Consider the following 17,021-nt stretch of genomic DNA (forward strand, 5'->3'; position numbering starts at 1 on the left):
ACAGCACACCTTTGGAGTGGGGATGAAGACAGTAGGCAAACTCAATTTTTCTATGTGTGTTGTCCTCACACCGTCAATTTATTACCACGTGGAATTGACTAGGCAAACGTCAGGCTGTAGATCACTGCATCACGACAGTGGGGAATGAATGTGCTTCTAATGAAGCCCCAAAGAGGCACTTCTACCTTTGGCTAAGAAGCAGTGTAGGCAAGAGTGGGAGGGTTTTCTCTGAATATGTGCCGTCCTGCTATTGAGACCTGACAGCAGCATAAATTTAGGCTAACTATGGAAAAAAACCATGAGAGCCTCTGTTGATCATCTTCCCGTGGGCTTACCACTTGCAATCAGGCCTCACATCCTAGGAATGGAGACAGCCATGCTGGCTCTTCTTGACCATACATGTCTTGAGTTTCATTCTGAAATGTTGTAAATACTAGTTTTGGGTTGGTATTTTTTTTTTTTTTCCAGAACATGGTCCTAGACCTCTTCTTAACTCTCTCCAACCTTTATATTTTACACTCTGGACTTTTTCTGCATTTCTGTTCTCCACACAAGCTGTGCTCTCACGCCCCCAGGCTGTGCTTAAGCTCCTCTCTGTTCTGCCCACAGCTCTGCCTATATAATTTCTCCCCTTTCTTCAAAGCTTCCGGAAGCCTCTCTTAATCCCCTATTCAGAAATGAGCCCCACCTCTTATGTCACAATAGCAGTATTTTTTCACTTTTCTTATGATATTTTTAAACCTGATTTATAGGATCGAATTTTGTGTTTCTGCTTGATCTCCTCAATGAGACTATTAGCAAATTGAGGGCAGGATCAATAGCTGCGTCACTTTTGTATATTGCTGAGTACCAATGCTTTGTTTGATTATTGTTTCCATACACACAGACACACATACGCCCTGTCTCTCTCTCTCACACACATACACACACACGGAATTTATACACTGTCTTAGGACACACACTTCTACTCAGAAATTTCATTAACTTCTGATGCATCATTGCTACCCTCTCTCCTCCCTTCACCCCACTCTAAGAAGATTTAATGTCTAAATCACCTCAAAGGGTACCAGGCAAATTCTCCTCTGGCATAGCTCAACCCTTTGCCTGAGATAAAAGTAACTCGACTTCCAACAATAAGGAGCAGAATTCAATTGTCAAGATTACCAGGACCATTTGTGTGTGTACATCATAGGCACTTGGCCACCCCTGATATCATTGAAAAATTCCAGGTTTTGTGAAGAAGGGGCTATTTGGCACAGGTAGTATCCTTTCAACTTTCTTCTGTGACTTTGTGTGTGTGTGTGTGGGGGGGGGGGGGGGCGGATTTCTTGACTTCCTATAGAGAAATCAAGAACTGGAGAAAATAACCAAGTCATTTGTCTGTCATACCAGAAACGTGCTGTTTCTACCCTTTTCTGCAAAGAACTGACTGTGAGCTTACTTAAGTACAGTTGGTGCGTCCTGGAATGAGGAAAGGGCGTGTGGTGGGAGCTTTGGCAAAAGAACTTCCTAAATATATTGTCCTAAATATACTACTATAAAATCGAGAGGGAGGCAGAGGTTCTCCAGCCGTGAGGAACTGAGCAGGCCATTGGTTACAGGAGTTCAGCCGCGTGGCATGTTGAGAGCTGCCTTTGCTCCTCCACTCTTCACACTAACCCCACCCCAGGATGCCGAGTAAGTGAATCTTTGTGTAAAGAAGATTGTGCTCTGCCTGGAAAACACAAATTGCAGACAATATCTCCCCTATCTATGTTAGCTTGTTTCTACTCTTACTCTTTGCAATGAAACCTCCATTTCAGCATCGACTCTGGGGGTGGGCGACGGGCGGGGGAGAAGGCTGGATTCTGAACTCTACAATATTTCTATCCCCCCTACTTCCATGTCCTCAATGATAAGGACACGGTCAAAGGCTTCGCCGGGACTGGGGTGAGGCAGTTGAGTACCTTAAGAAACAGGAACGAGAATGTGCAGAGAAGGATCCATTGTCAGTTCCAGCTGGTCACTCTGTCCCAGGCCAACCAACAGGGGCCTTGGGCCCAGGAATTCTGCCTCTTGATTGTTCTTGCTGCAGCTTTGACATCAAACTGACAAACCTTTTCCTACCCTTCTAGGAGACATAATGATATGCTCCAACCTTCAGAAGAGGAGAGTTAGTTCTGGGCGCTGGCCACGGATCCATCACTTCGGTGTACACGCGCGCACACACGCAGGTGTGTATGGGTGGGTGGGGAGTGGCCTGGTGAAGGATCCCCGTGAGATGAGGTATCCTCATACATTTCCAGGATCTCCCTCGTCGCACCCCTCGCGGGGACCTGGCCAGTGCTGTGCGATGGGGACCGAAGGCAAAGCTGGCTGAGCGTGGCGAGGAGACTAGACTTCTCCCCGGAGGCAGTTAACGCCCACAGCTGAGTTTAACGCAGCCCCTCCAACATCTCCCCCCTCCCCAATCTCTCTCCCTTAAGGTACCTGCTGTCAACAGCAGTGGGTCGGCATGGATAAGAAACACAGGGCACATATTGCCGCCTACCTTCTAGGGCCCGGGGAGACAGGCAGTGTAGACACTAGAGGACAACTGCGTCCTCTCTGCCGCGGCAGAGTGGAAAGCGCGAGAAGGGGGCAGCCTGCTGGAGATTTGAGCAAGAGGGAGGGCCTGGGAGAGAAAGAATCCTCCGCCCCCCCCTCCCCCCGCCCCACGCCCTTGGAGAAATGAGAGCAGCAGAATACACCGCCCGCCCCCAGATCACCCGCTCCCGCTAAACCCGGGCGCGCTGGGAGCGCGGGGCCAGGCGGCCGCCTGCAGCATCAACATCCGCTCGAGCAGCCCGCCGGCACGAAGTGGCTGGCGGCGGTTCAGGAGCTCTAGGCTGCCTCCCGCCTCGGCACTGGCGCGCCGGTCAACGTGCGGATGGCCATCGGGCTGAGCGCGCGGTCGCCACTCGCCGACGTGCTCTGGCCAGCCCGATCGCGGCAACCCCTCTAACTAGAGGCGCCGGGAAGCGAACCCGCTGCGCCCAGCTCGACTGCGGACGGATCCCGGGCCGCTCGCTTCGCGGGCAGCGGCCGCCGTGCGGCGCGGAGGGATACGCCTCGGCCGCGCCTCCCCTCCCCGCGCCCCGCCCCCGCCACCCTCCCCGCCGGCTCTGCTGCCGCCGCGGCGGCCGCTGGTGCCGCCGCCGCCGCCGCCGCCTGGATATAGTGCGGCAAGGAGCGGCGCTGGCAGTCACTTTGCGAGGAGGAGCGCGCGGGCTGCGGGCGGCTGGGCACCCGGGAGCGGCGGCGGCTCTCGCAGTGGCGGCCGTGGCAGCGGAAGGTTCTCTCTCCAGGGCTGGACTTAATAACTTTGGAACTGTCCACCAGTGTCACGTCCTGAACATGAGCCTCCTCCTCTCCTTCTACCTGCTCGGGTTGCTTGTCAGTAGCGGGCAAGGTAGGAGTGTGGTGCTTTATTGCATTTACTTTCCCTCCCCCTTCCACCCCACCAAGGGAGGCACAAGAAGAATGAAAGGAAAGAACTAAAGTTATAGTTATTGCTGTTGTTATTTTCACCCTTGCTTTTAGCTGCCGCTAAAAAATGGGTCTGTGCTGTGGACACCCTTAATTAAGAGGAAATACAGAATTGGAGATGGGCTTCGGTGAACAGGGGAGCTCGGCGACTGCTTCTTTTTCTGGGATCTTGGCTCCGTCTGATTTTCATTATCAAAAATTGGATGAGTATGTTGGTGTGTATGAACAGTTAAATATGTGAGGTTGCGGAAGCAAAGGGATCGGTGAGGTTTCACAGACCCGGCATAAACTATCAGCATGAAACTCCTTTGCGAAATATCTCTGTCGTGTGCAAGAAATTCAATTCTTAGAGACTCTCTTTTATTCCCCTCTTTCCCAAGACCCCAATTCCTGACTCTGAAGTGAACGATGATGGCTTATTTCTGTTGGAAACTAAGAGAGGGGTCATGAATGTTGTGTGTAAGAAAGCAAATGGGTAAAACTAGGGATGTTGCAGTCATTCATTCTCACCCCCCCTTTAATACATCAAGGTTGAGGATTTTTATAACATCAGACTGTAATTACACCTGTAAAGGATTTTTAAGCTTGTGGAGAACTGGTGGGAGCTGTTATCTCTTAAGAAAAAACAAAAAATGAATAGCTTACTAGAATAACCTGAGAGAGAATTTGTGGAAGCTACATCTGTCTGTCTGTATAGAGATGGGTGTGAATTTGCTTTATTTAGATAGTTCAAATTCATATAAAATATAATAAATGGAGGCATTTTCAACTGTCCAGACAAGTTTGGACATTTAATTGGGGCCACAAAATGCTAAAACATGCATTGGTGGAAGTCTTTAAATAAAAAGAAAATAGCGGTAATTTTCTGCTGTGTTATAATTTCAGAGAGTGGTATCTTATTAGTGTAGCATGAAATTGTTTTTTGAGAAAAAATAAATTGCAAGACAAGTTAAAATATCGCTGCTATATTAAATTCTAAGCATTTTTTAGCCTCTTCTGCGTTGCTCATTTGGTCCAGCAGGGGGTGGTAGAACTCCATTGGAAGCCCGGGAATGGTTGTTTCTGCTCTTCTACACTCACTGGGTCCTTCTATCATTCTTCAGCAGGGCTTGACATTTTGGATATGAAGCCTTCCTTTCTCTGCCCTTCTCTTCACTAAAGCTATAGTGTTAGTGGCTGGTGACACATGATTGGATGCAGATTTTATGTTCAGAAATCAGAATGCAAACACTGGATGTTGCTATAGTTTATAAAGTGTCTTGCTAAGCTGCTGCTCATTTTCCCTTGATAACATCGAGTATGCAAAATTTCAGTCGTAGCAAAATTGCAGACAGGTCCATCTGGAGCTAATATTAACCCAATCAGTTAATTTAATCACTATTTTTGCAAAGATCAACCTAATACTTTATGCCCTGTAGATATGCTGCTTTAATTTTGGGAGAGCTGCTGATTATGTTTAACTGTTCATTTATAATGTAGACAGGTATTTCTGAAGACTGAGAAACAGTCCCTGAAAATTACCATTAAAATAACCCTGCAATTAACCAAGTGTAGATAGTGTGGAGCAAGATGTGGCCTTAATAGGAAGCAAGTTTATGCAGACTTATGGTTACATTGTGACTGATTTGGAGAATAAAAAATGTCTCAGTTGTGGAATCTGTGAATTTCCCATTGTAGACATGAAGTGTGTTGGAATTTGGGGATACAAGGGAAATCTGTGAATGTGTATAGTACACACAGACGCGTATAATTTGGGTCTATCTGTGTAACATATATCTGAAATTGTGATTCACCTAATTTATAATTCAGAATGCAGGGTGATTATAAAGAGGGTCTCTAAGACTGAAGCATGCATGCCTGAAGGGTAGCCCATATTCACTGTAATAAAACAGGGAAGGAGGAGAGCATCATTCTAAAGACCTCTCTATCTGGTACAATTTAAAAATGCATGGCACTCATAGCGGCATAGATGCGTATCACAGAGACCTAGCTTTTGTGAAACAGAACATGTAGTACTTCTGTGTCGTGTGTCCTAATGAAGTCAGGGATGCTTAGAAACAGCCATCCTGATCCTGGAGTCCAGTTCTTCTATGCTAGTGTTTTGTTCTCCAATTAAGGATGCAGCAGCAACTATCAGAAACACCACTGGGAGCAGTTTTAAAAAAATGAATCTAGTGTAACTCATAATTTTGTTTATTCTTTTGTAAATGGGGCCATGGAAAAGCCGCCTGTCAGTGATCCCAGGCTTGCCTTAGAAACACTAAAATCCCAGCTTGCTGATTTATGTTTCCAACAATATACTTGCAGGGGATTTTATGAAGCATGATTGAAGCTATTGCTTTGGAAAGTGGTGTGCAGTGAGACTGGGGAAAGGCAACGATGATGTATTCCCTTTTAAGTAGTCAAAACGTTTTGAACTGCAGCAGTTGCATAGGAGAAAATGACAGAAGTGGAAAACCGACTAATTTAAGCGGATGCCAATATCATAATTAGCTAACAAGTCCTAGTACTTCTACTTCTCACTTTCAACACAACGTTATTGTTCTACCGGGGTGAGAGCCTTTATTCTTGTAGCAGAAATGCTTCTTTAAAAGCCTCTCATTTCCACTGCAAGTTTAATATCTGGTGAAGTAAGGTTGGGATTTAATTGTCAAGTTTGAATTGAATTGTCAGTGGAAAGCAGATTCAGTAACTCTAACTTTAGCAATTATTTTTCCTTTGTATTCAAACTTGGTCACAGCCTCTGTTACCATAAATCTCAAAGGATAACTTGAGTCTGGGATTCACAGTGCATTTGCTGTTTGGATCTATGCAAATTCAGATTCCCAAACTGTAGTACATATGGATTGCTTTTCTGAAGCTTTTAAAATTTTACATTTTCTTCTTATTTTAAAAATTATCCAAGTATGAGTAATAAACATCTATTACTGGATGTTCACATATATGAAATGGGAGCAATGTATGAAAATGTAAGGTGAGCACAGAGTTACTCATCTCTCTTGCAATCCAGTTCAACCATGCATAGTTAGAACACTTACCTAAGCCCAAAGCACGGGGAGTGAATGGCCCAGTTAATTAGCTACGCTTATGGGCACCTACTTACATTTACCCTTTCTGATGAAGTGCTAGTAAGTCGTTGTTATTGTTCATTAGAGAAGTGTACCTTCTAAAGACAAAGCACAGGTGTGTGGGTGTCTACTAGGTTCCAGTCAATGGGAAGGTCTCCACAAACCTATCTTCTGTGTGGGCTGTGACACAGTCACAGCCTCTCTCGTGTCCTTTTTCTATCTACCCTGCTCTAATTCTTTGATGTCAGCCTCTATGTGCAAAGTTTCTGTTGAATCAACTGCATTTTCATTTGCACTTAGAGAAGATAGGCTATGTAAATTAATGTCCTTATTGTCAGTGAATAACCCAGAGGATTTCCTTTCCTGCTTTACGTCAAAGGAGTTAAGCAGAGCGTTTTGTCACTTTAGTTTCTAATGCTGAATTGGAGCTCAAGCAGCAAGAAGGGAAGTTGGTGAATCCTGGGTGTCAGATGAGTCTTTTCAATGACACAGTGGGCTAATGGTCTCTCAGGGGTAATGTCCTATTAGAGAAGCAATTAATGGAACAAAAGGATCTCATTTAGTCCAAGAAGAAAGTCAAACTTCATATAATTTAGTAAATAAAATGGCTTTCTTTCAAACAGAGAAATAGTTTGTAATGGTACTGAGAAATGAGCCACAGAGATTGAGGCTCGTTACCAAGCTGAACAGTGTAATTTGTTTTTGTCTGTTTGCCTGTGAGGGAGCAGTGCGAATAGAAACAGGGTTGTCAGTCTGAAGGCCCTGGAACGAGTCCTGCTGCTTCCTCTGGTTTTTGACATTTGGGAAATGATTTTAATTTAACTGTTTTCAGAGTTCTCTCTCATTGCAGTGAACTTTGGAGAGCATGAAGAAAGTACTTGATAAGTGGTAGAGCAAGTCTGAATTGCTTTTGATTTTTTGGTCCACAATGAAATGAATTCCCCGGGTCTTGGTGTATGCAAAATTAATTTAATAATTTTAATATTCATATAACGGGAATATCATTGTTTTTCAAGTTTTGTTGACCTAGATTCTAAATTCCTTGTGCCCTTTTTACTATCCCAATTATATTGAAGATAGGCCTATTTAAAAGATTATAAATTAGTTTTAATTTTCCAAATTATGTGGTATGAGAGCACTTTAAGATGCAACCAGTGCTTTTATGCTTTTATTAAATGTAATATTCCTGAGCTTCATAGAGCCAAGTTATCTTTATTGTCCAGCAGATAAAAGTGCTTCTATATGGCACTCTTTTAAATATTTTAATAACTTTTAGCTATTTACAAATATAATAATAGTCATGATCCCAAATAGCTGTCAACATACTTTCCAGTTTCACATATTCACTTGTGCCACAAACAATTTATCAAACATTACAAGACATTCTGGAAAGCTATGATGTAATGAAACAGACTTGCCTGAATTTAAATAGTTAAGAGGGATGATGGGGAATTTTGAGAAAATTTATAAGCATATATATTAACAAATGAGAGTTTGAAGAATTTCAGGCCAAATGATCGAAATTTTCATGACTCCATTTCGTTATTAGTGAGGAAGGGGAAAGAACAGTAGATTTGAAATCAGAACACCCAGAACACCGAGTCTCTTGACTTTGAGGAAGCAACTTAAACTCTCAGAACCATTATTTGCTTGTCTGAAAATCCGATGTAAAAATATCTGGCTAGTTGGCCTCGCTGTATTGCCGTGAGGAGCAATTGTGGTAATATATATGTATCTTGTAAATAGGTATCTTGTAAAATGTCAACCCTGCTATGCCAAGCGTTGTTTATATTTTTTGGTATAATATGCATATAGGTAAATATGCCTGTGGTTTAAAAACATCTCACGTATTCAATTTTTTTAAGTCATCACATGCTGCTTTGTGATTAGAAAAAATTTTGAGGGGCAGAAATATTCTAATTCATTGATGAAAGTGGCTCATTCATCATTTACTCATTCACCATTTGTTAAATGACTGCAATGTTTCAGACACCTTGTTAGGCAGCATTCCTAGGAATGGTTGTATAGGTTGTGTGATGAACAACTCCAGGGGGCGCCACTCATAGTCATGGTGATAAAATCCATATTATTTTCACAGGTTTCCAGCAGATGGCAGTAAAGGGTCTTGAGGAGTGGGTTTCTTTTTGTACCATGAATCCCTTCTATGGGCCAATACCAGGCTGGTATTAGTCACCAAGAGGCTTGCTTAGGAAGGCCACACAATTAGGATAAGTGACTTCCTAAAGGTCAAATGGAAAAGTAAAAGGGTTAATAAGCAGAGCTCTGATCTCTAAACTCACAATTCAGTTCTCTGAACACCAAACCTTTACACAGATTTAAAAAATTAATCTACTATTTCTTCAGCTCAAAGTAATCGTGATATTTAAATTATGTGCCATTTTGTCAGTTAATCAGTTAACAGATACTGTTCAGGCTTTACAATGAGTATAATGCCAGCATCTTATAACAGAATGGACCAGCTGAAGTGCTTTCAACCACCTTATAACTAATGATCGTAAAGAATCCAAGGGACTATTAGCTTTATTTTATGGATGAAAGAATTGAGGTGCAGAGGAATTATCTAATTTGCATATATTGACTATAGTTAGTAGTTATCTGGGATTAGGATTAGATTTTCTCACTTCAATTCAATGCCTATTTTTTTAATGTATTTGTTTGAAAATTTGCGTGTGTGGAGAAGAGGCAGTGCACGGAATTCAACGTTCACAGTTGAGAAGACAAAAAAATATGAATTTAAAAACCCAAATGAGCATATGAGAGATCAATGAACTGTTCAACAAAATGTTACAAAATGATAAAAGATATCGTATCATTAATTACAAATTAAATGTTTAAATAAATTCTTAGGAATTCAGCACCTAGAAAAGGCTAAAATTTGTGGAATCTTTACTAACTGCCAGGCTCTAGTGTAAGCATTTTACATGTCTTAACCAGCTTAATATGTACAACAACTCTCTAATTATTCTGATATGAGCATTCCCCTTTTTACACTTGAGGGCTACGAGGCATAGACAATGTAGATAACTGCTTAAGGTTGCACAGCTAGGAAACAAAATTTGAACTCAGGACATGTGCAAAGACTTGCCTTTTAACCAGGACGCCACCTTGCCACTCACTGAAGCAGAGAAGGCTTTGATAGGGTGACAGTAAATGGAGAAAATAACACAAGAAGATAGAAACAGGTGAACAATTGTGGGAACGTAGGCAAGTGTTCAGAATACAGAAATAATCCAATTTAATTAAGTGTTTGGGAAGATGAGTTGTTGACTCAGTCATGGAAACATTGGTGGGACTGCAAGGTGGAAAGGCTTTGGGGCCAAGCTGAGTTTGACTCTTTTGTGGAGAATTTTGGGAACCAGTTGTTTGGGCAGGAAAATAACATGATTAAAGTTTTGTTTTGTTTTAAGTCTACTGGCTGTGTGTGGGGTGGACCAGTGGAAAGTGAAAAAGAATGAATGGGCATGACGTGTTTCTGTGGAAGAATTAATGGATCTTAATAACACATTTGATTTGGAAAATTGGGAGAAAGGTGGTGCCCAAACATTTCAGCCTATTTCACAGAGAGAATGGTTACGTCTTAATAAGAATGGGGAAATAAAGAAAAAAAACCACTTATTTAGGCAAATATTTTTTGCCTAAAAACAATTTTGCTTGTTTTAATTTCCTAAAATGATACGTTAAGTTTGAGGTATCCATGGACCACAGAGATAGAAATGTTATCAATAAGTTTGGAAAGGCAGACTTGTTCTTTGTCATTTCTTTGGAACCTTTCTGCACTTTTATTTAAGTTCTGTCTTTATCTCGTTTTTTCATCACTGTTTTACTATCATCACTTTCATCGCTGTGCTTTAATGCCTGGAATTTTGGGTCAAATTTCAGAAGCATGTAGGTGAAATTTGATTGTATTATATATCCTTCATTTTCTCTGCTTAGCATAGTTTTTTTTTCTTCTGGAGAAACTAAAATCCAAACAAAACAAAAGATGAGAAAATAAGAAAAAAAAAGAAACCACAAAAAACTCACCTAAAAACAAAACAAGAAAGATATTTGATACTGAATATATAGAGTTGAAAATTTTTCTATTAGTATCCAAGGAAACTAATGTTATTGAGCGCCTACTCTATGCCAGGAAGCTGTGCTGGGCATTTTCACTCATTATCTCATTTAATCCTGATAGACTCACATTCGATAGATGATGTTTTGAGATGAAGAGTGTCTGATTTGCCTAGAGCTATTAAGTGTGTTCTGTTACTGATGCTCAGATTTATAGCCAAAGAGCATCAAATACATTTAAAATATAATTCAATCTTTTCTGCCTCTCTGTGTTTCTTTGATGCATATTACCATGTACATGATTGGTAAATAGGGGCTTGATGCAGGAATTGTGTTGATCCATATGTGATTTCTTCAGCTCATTAATTTTTATATGATCAAGAGCAAGCTTCCTCACAATTAAAGAGAAAGCCTTAGCAATCTAAAGATGTTAACAAAAATATGAAAAATCAACTCAAGTGCCCTTCTTTAGTGCAAGTATTAGTTTGTTTAGTGGTTTTAAGAACCATTTTGATTTCCACTTTTTATGTATCTGGCAGTGTTGAGAGTGCAGCTGAAGAAACTGGGATGTCGTTTTCGCCTGTGTTAAAATGCTTTGTTTACTTGTATGTTGTTTTTATTTTTTAAGGGCTATACTCTGGATCATAGTTTTCATTTTAAAGTGAATGTCCCTCAGGCCTTGCATCTTGAAAGAAGATGCAAAAGCTAGCTACAAATACCAGTAGAGATTTAACTATGCCAGTAGTTGAATTAAGATTGTATGGTTTTTGTTAATTCTTGGTTATGCATTTCTGTAGGTTTTGAATGCTCTGACCTCTAATCCTGTCTTTTCTCATAAGCCATGATATTTTTTTTACTGCACAATTTTGCAGGCTCCAGCGTTTTCAGGGATGCAAATATGGTGTTAGAGCAGAAAGGGATGTCACCACTTGTAAAATAAACCAATGTAATATGGCTATCACCTATAGTATATTAGAGTGGGTCCCGATTTAAGAAATCAGCACTCTTGTACTTTGTTCGAAGTCGTGATGAGAGGGCTTGTGGACAGTTTTTCTATTATTGTAATTTGTCCAATTCCGAATGTTTCTTAGTAACTGTAATAATAGGCTTTCTGATTATTTTTATATTTATTGTCCCACTTAATTTCTCGCTGATTATTGTTCTCTACCAATCACAAATATTGAATATATTGCTAAGCAGAACAGTTTTATATTATAGCAGTAACTTTGTGCCATCTATTAGAGAAATGCTAAACACAGATTATGTGAAGATTAAAATATAACATCAAGTATATGCCATATACTTTGTCAAAGTGCTGATCAATAATATTTACCTGTTTTTGATATTTTAATTTATTTACTTAGATAAAACACTTATAACTTTCTAATAACAACTAGAATTAAACAGTTTTAATCCTGTTCACTTCTTTTTTGTGCTCTTTATCACAGAATAACTGGCTTCACCCTACCTGTTCTATACTTCAAACCAGGTTAAACTTTTGCATTATCAAAGGGCTGGAGCTATATTGTAAAATTTAATGTTTTAAAATGTGTATACCATACACTGAGACACAGTAGTTGACAAAAACATTTAACTATTTAAAGGTGCACAAGTAACCTGAAAGTTAGATACTATTATTAATTTAGAAAAGAGGAAAATGAACCTCAAAGAGGTATAACTACTTGCCCAAGAAGATTTAAAAAATGGTAGGACGAGGACTTGATATAAATATTTTACTCTAGATACAACACATTTTCCTATTATAATTCCTCTGTTTTTACTTAAATATACTTTACTCATATCTTTGAAGCAATTCTCAAATAGCTTCTTAGTACAGTACATGTTTCTGTCACTGTACTCTTCAAAGTTACATTTAGACTCTGTTTATGGGACACATGCTAATTGTAACTAGAGGTCTACCTTTCCTTTGAATTCTGTGGGAGTTTTTGACTTAGAATTGTTAAGACTTTTGTTTTTTACTCCTTTTCACAATCCTGTTCTCTCAGCCTCATTGTTTTCTACTCTTCATACCAAACGCTCTTGCACCATTCCTGGAATTCCCAGACTTGGACCCTGCATATACAAAGCCCACATCTTTTACACTTTTCCTGCTTTTCTTTGCCTGGATAATTCCTATTATTTTTCTTCAAGACTCAGCTCAAGCATCTCATCACTGAAGACATCTTTCTTTCTTTCAACAAAGATCTATTAATTGCCTACTGCATACTAATCAATGGGCAGGGCACTGAAGATCCAAACAAGGTGATAACAACTGAATTCTTCATGTCAAACTTCACTGTACTCTACTCTGTCCTTCCATGTGAACCATTCCATGAGAGTAAGAATGCCTTTCCATGCTGGCTTCCCATTAAATACAATGTACTTGATTAGAGAGCTGACTGTAAATTCATTTGTGTGGTCCTGGAAAATAGTATTGCTCAGCAAGTATGTGCTGAATGAATATTTAAATATTACCCAGCAGAAGTAAGACAAAATGGCTGACTATTAAAAATATATTTACTCTTGACTTTGGATAATGATTTGATTTGTTGGGAATATACTATATGTTGGCCTGGGTATTTATTCCAAACATTTTGTTTATATCACTGCTGTGCCTGGGATAGGCCTTCAATAAATATATGAATATCTATAAAATAATCAAATCACAATGATTATTTAATTCAAGAGGAATAGCAAAGATGATCTGTCTTATCTCTTGTATTAAAAATGAATTAGACTGGGAATGAAGCAAACTTTTAAATCTTGCTATATGATTATACTTTTGAAGGCTTATCTGAGGCAAAGGAGATGGTTATGTAGTTGGGGTTTCAAAGGCTTTAACATATAGAAATACATGAGGGAGATATAATAAGTTGATAATAATATAGTTAAACAGATTAGATATTTTCAATAGTAAATGTCTGATATCAACAGAGTAAGTATTTAAAGTCCTCAAAATCAAGATAATCTCCTGAGGTTAACTAAAAGTTGATTATTCAATCAATGATTATTGGAAGCCAGTTCTGAACTGTATGTACAGAAAGACAAGAGAAGAGTTATTTTACCTTATTTCTTCATAGACACATGGATTTGTCTCTTTTTTTAAAATGAAATTCAATTTAACCTCAAAAAATACTCTCTGGTCTGGTAGTCTTGTTTTGTCAATTATTTTTTGGGCGGTAGTGAAGAAGATTGGCCCTGAGCTATCACTTCTTGCCAATCTTACTCTTTTTGCTTGAGGAAGAGGTGCCCTGAGCTAACGTCTGTGCCCATCTTCCTCTGTGTTGCATGTGGGGCACTGCCACAGCATGTCTTGATGAGTGGAGTAGGTCCACACCCAGGATCCGAACCTGCGAACACCAGGCCACAGAAGCAGAGCGTGCTGAACTTAACCACTGTGACCACCGGGCTAGCCCCTTGTCATGACTTTTTGATGTTTTCTAGCTCCAACTTCAGAGATAAAAGCATTTAATTGGACAGAGTACATTTTCAGATACTCCAGAATGTCTTTATCACCTATTTATTTGTCTGCCTGCCGTTTATCCACTAATGTTACCATTATTATGTATGCCACTTTTAACTTGAAACACAGTTTGCAATTAAAGATATTAATACTGCTTCTGATTCATCCATTTCTACTTTCATTTCTCCCCTCAAATTTCACATAATTTATAATTGCTTTAATTGGTTATCTACAAAAGTCATTTTATTTCAAAGCTCCCTCATAAGCCCCAGACTAATGCATTTTACCTCTGTGGGGACTGCATGTGGTCTGCAATTTAGAAACAAAACTCAGCATAGGTTATTAAATGATATTATGCTGTCCTCTGTGCTTTACTGAAAACTTTCCCAGCCGTATCTAAAATGGATATGAAATATTCAACTTTAGTATTCTCATGATATTAAGATAACACTTCTCAGTACAGAATTCTGAGCAATTATGAAATACTCTAAGTTGCTAATGTATTTTCTCTGTGAAGTCCCTGTTTCATTTCTATTGTAATGAAACCTCTTATTAAAGATACTCTCCTTCCTACACTGTGCATTAATATAGAGATTATTTGGTGAAAAGTGACTTCTTTCAGCAGAATGTATCTCCTTCTTCCTAGGAAAATCAAAGGATTAAACTTGTTCATTACAATGGAGAAGGGAACTTATTTCTTAGTTAACTTTCACTTGTCTATTTCTGTTTGGCTGCTTCTCACTCCCAGGCCTCATTTAGAAGTCTCCATATCTCAGGTGATGTGTGAGGATGTGGATGTGTGATGGGAGAAGAGAGTTTGTCATAAGAGGTGTAAAGTGTCTTTTACTAATTGTGACTCCAGAATACATTCTAACCACTGAGAAGAAATGCATGCATGGAGGTGAGACTGAGAAAGGAACGTAAATACTAATAGTAAAGATCAATCACTGTTTTACTTCAAGGAGGATAATTCATCAGCTAAAAGGGAATGGAGAGGTACGTGGTGGGGTCAGACTTTGAAGAGCGAGGATACAGTCTGATATTTCTATGCCTACGAGGAGAGGAGATACCCCACAAAGCAAAGAACGATTACAAGCAACTTGTTTCCTCAACAAGAAGTATCTATTTCTAAGTATTTCATGAATTAATGGAATGAAGGAAGTGTTAAAGCTAAAAAAATCTAAACACTAGTTAAAGGGGTAAGGGCGGATTTAAATCAGTAATATACTATTTTGGGATGTAGTGTGTTATTATATTTGATAGGGTAAAGAGCCAGCTATGAACTGAACTCAACGTCGATTTGTACCGAGGTGACTGGGCATTTTAAAGGGCCAATGGGGAATAAGGAGGGGCTGAGACAAGGCTCAATAGAGCCAGGCAAGTGAAACATTACAAAACTCAGGAAGGACAGGGGTTGGTCCATGTGAAACCCATCTGAGTTTGTCAACTGGTTCTGATCAAAGTTAGGCGCCTCCCCTCCCACTGAGGCTGAGACACAGAGGCCTTATTTTCAGCTGTAGCTGGAACAGTTAATTCTTTTGACAGCCTTGAGTATCCTCAGGCAGGCACTTTAAGGGGGTCATTTTAGCAATGTGGTCTCGAGCTGTTAAAAATTATGTTAGTGCTTTGTTCAAATCCTTCTAGGGCAAAGTTGAGGCCTATTTGAGAAGAGGGCTCAGTGGAGCCTGGCTAGAGTTTGGTCAAGGAGAGAATGTTCATCAGAGGAAAATCTGTCAGTCACCCTGTGGAGTATAATCATATGGGCTACCTTATTTTTATATTCACAACATTCATACGGGTTCTGAACTGTTATTTTATAGATGAGGGAACTGAGTTCATAGCAGTTAAGTAGTATCTAATAAGTAAAGGACTTGAAATTCAAGTTCAGTTCATATTTGGTTGTAAGATTTTACTTATTCCACTGACTAAAACACGGTTCCTTTGCAATAGCAAGAAATTGCTAAAGGGAGGATGAAAGGGTTATGAGTAGCTCTCGTTTCAGATTTCTACTCTTTCTTTCTGGCCATTTCTTTTGAATGGCTGAACTCTAGGTGGCTGACTACCAATTAATAAACGAATAAATCTTTTAGTGCCCTAAAAGACTAATAAGCATGGAGAAGTAACAGGATTTAGAGATATTGGGTTCCGGGTGGTTGCAAGGTGGCGCAGTTTGATTTTTCAGGTTAATATAATTCTAAAAGAAGCTATTTTTTTAAAGGAAATATATTTAATTGTTTTTATTTTTTTTCCCAAACTAGACAGGAGAATAATTTTCTCAAGTTTAAGGAAGCCAAGGAAAAGTATTCTGGAAGAGTTAAATGAAAAACAGACATGGGGACCAGGGTCTTCCTTAGAGGAAGAAGTTGAAACTGAAAATGAGAAATATTGGTTTGAAATTGACTGCCGACACAGGATAAATATTGAAATGAGTAGACTCACTAATCAAGATTCTAATCTAATGCATGCCTAGACCAAGATGTGAACTACGCCAGGTCCTGGCTTCTAGATGCTTTCTTCCTGAGACTATACAGTGAATTAGAAGGTGATAGAGACTCAGGTGCATAGGGTATAAAACTATGTGCCTGCTCTGTAATTATTGTTTCTTAGATAACCATTTTGGGGATTTTTTTTGTCTATGCCAGGTACTCTGGCCAACACTGTTTTTTCTGAATGGCTAAATATGTAAAATTATATATATATATATATATATATATATTTGTGTATGTGGGACTGTGTGTCGGGGTGTGTATACACACACATACATACCTGCGTATAAAAACTTTGGAAAACCATTCCATCATTCTGCACTGTCAAAATGTTTGCTATGTTTGTTTCATTCCTTTTATTAGTGCTGAAATTCATGAATATTTTAAATGATTTGTTCTTTGCTGCTTTTTGCCTCTAAGAAG

General features: G+C 39.6%; 1 protein-coding gene across 2 annotated transcripts in view; it reads left to right on the forward strand.

Annotated features, from left to right (window-relative positions):
• Window positions 1-2,775: 2,775 nt before the first annotated feature.
• The window catches only part of NCAM2 (neural cell adhesion molecule 2), a 483,364-nt gene continuing 469,118 nt past the window's right edge, over window positions 2,776-17,021 (forward strand). For both annotated transcript variants that reach the window (XM_044751022.2, XM_044751023.2), the window contains exon 1: window positions 2,776-3,430. In XM_044751022.2, coding sequence (XP_044606957.1) covers window positions 3,376-3,430 — 55 coding nt within the window. In that variant the 5' untranslated portion in view covers window positions 2,776-3,375. The remainder of the gene's footprint in view (window positions 3,431-17,021) is intronic.

Source organism: Equus asinus, chromosome 18 (assembly GCF_041296235.1).
Source record: "Equus asinus isolate D_3611 breed Donkey chromosome 18, EquAss-T2T_v2, whole genome shotgun sequence".
NCBI classification, from domain to species: domain Eukaryota; kingdom Metazoa; phylum Chordata; class Mammalia; order Perissodactyla; family Equidae; genus Equus; species Equus asinus.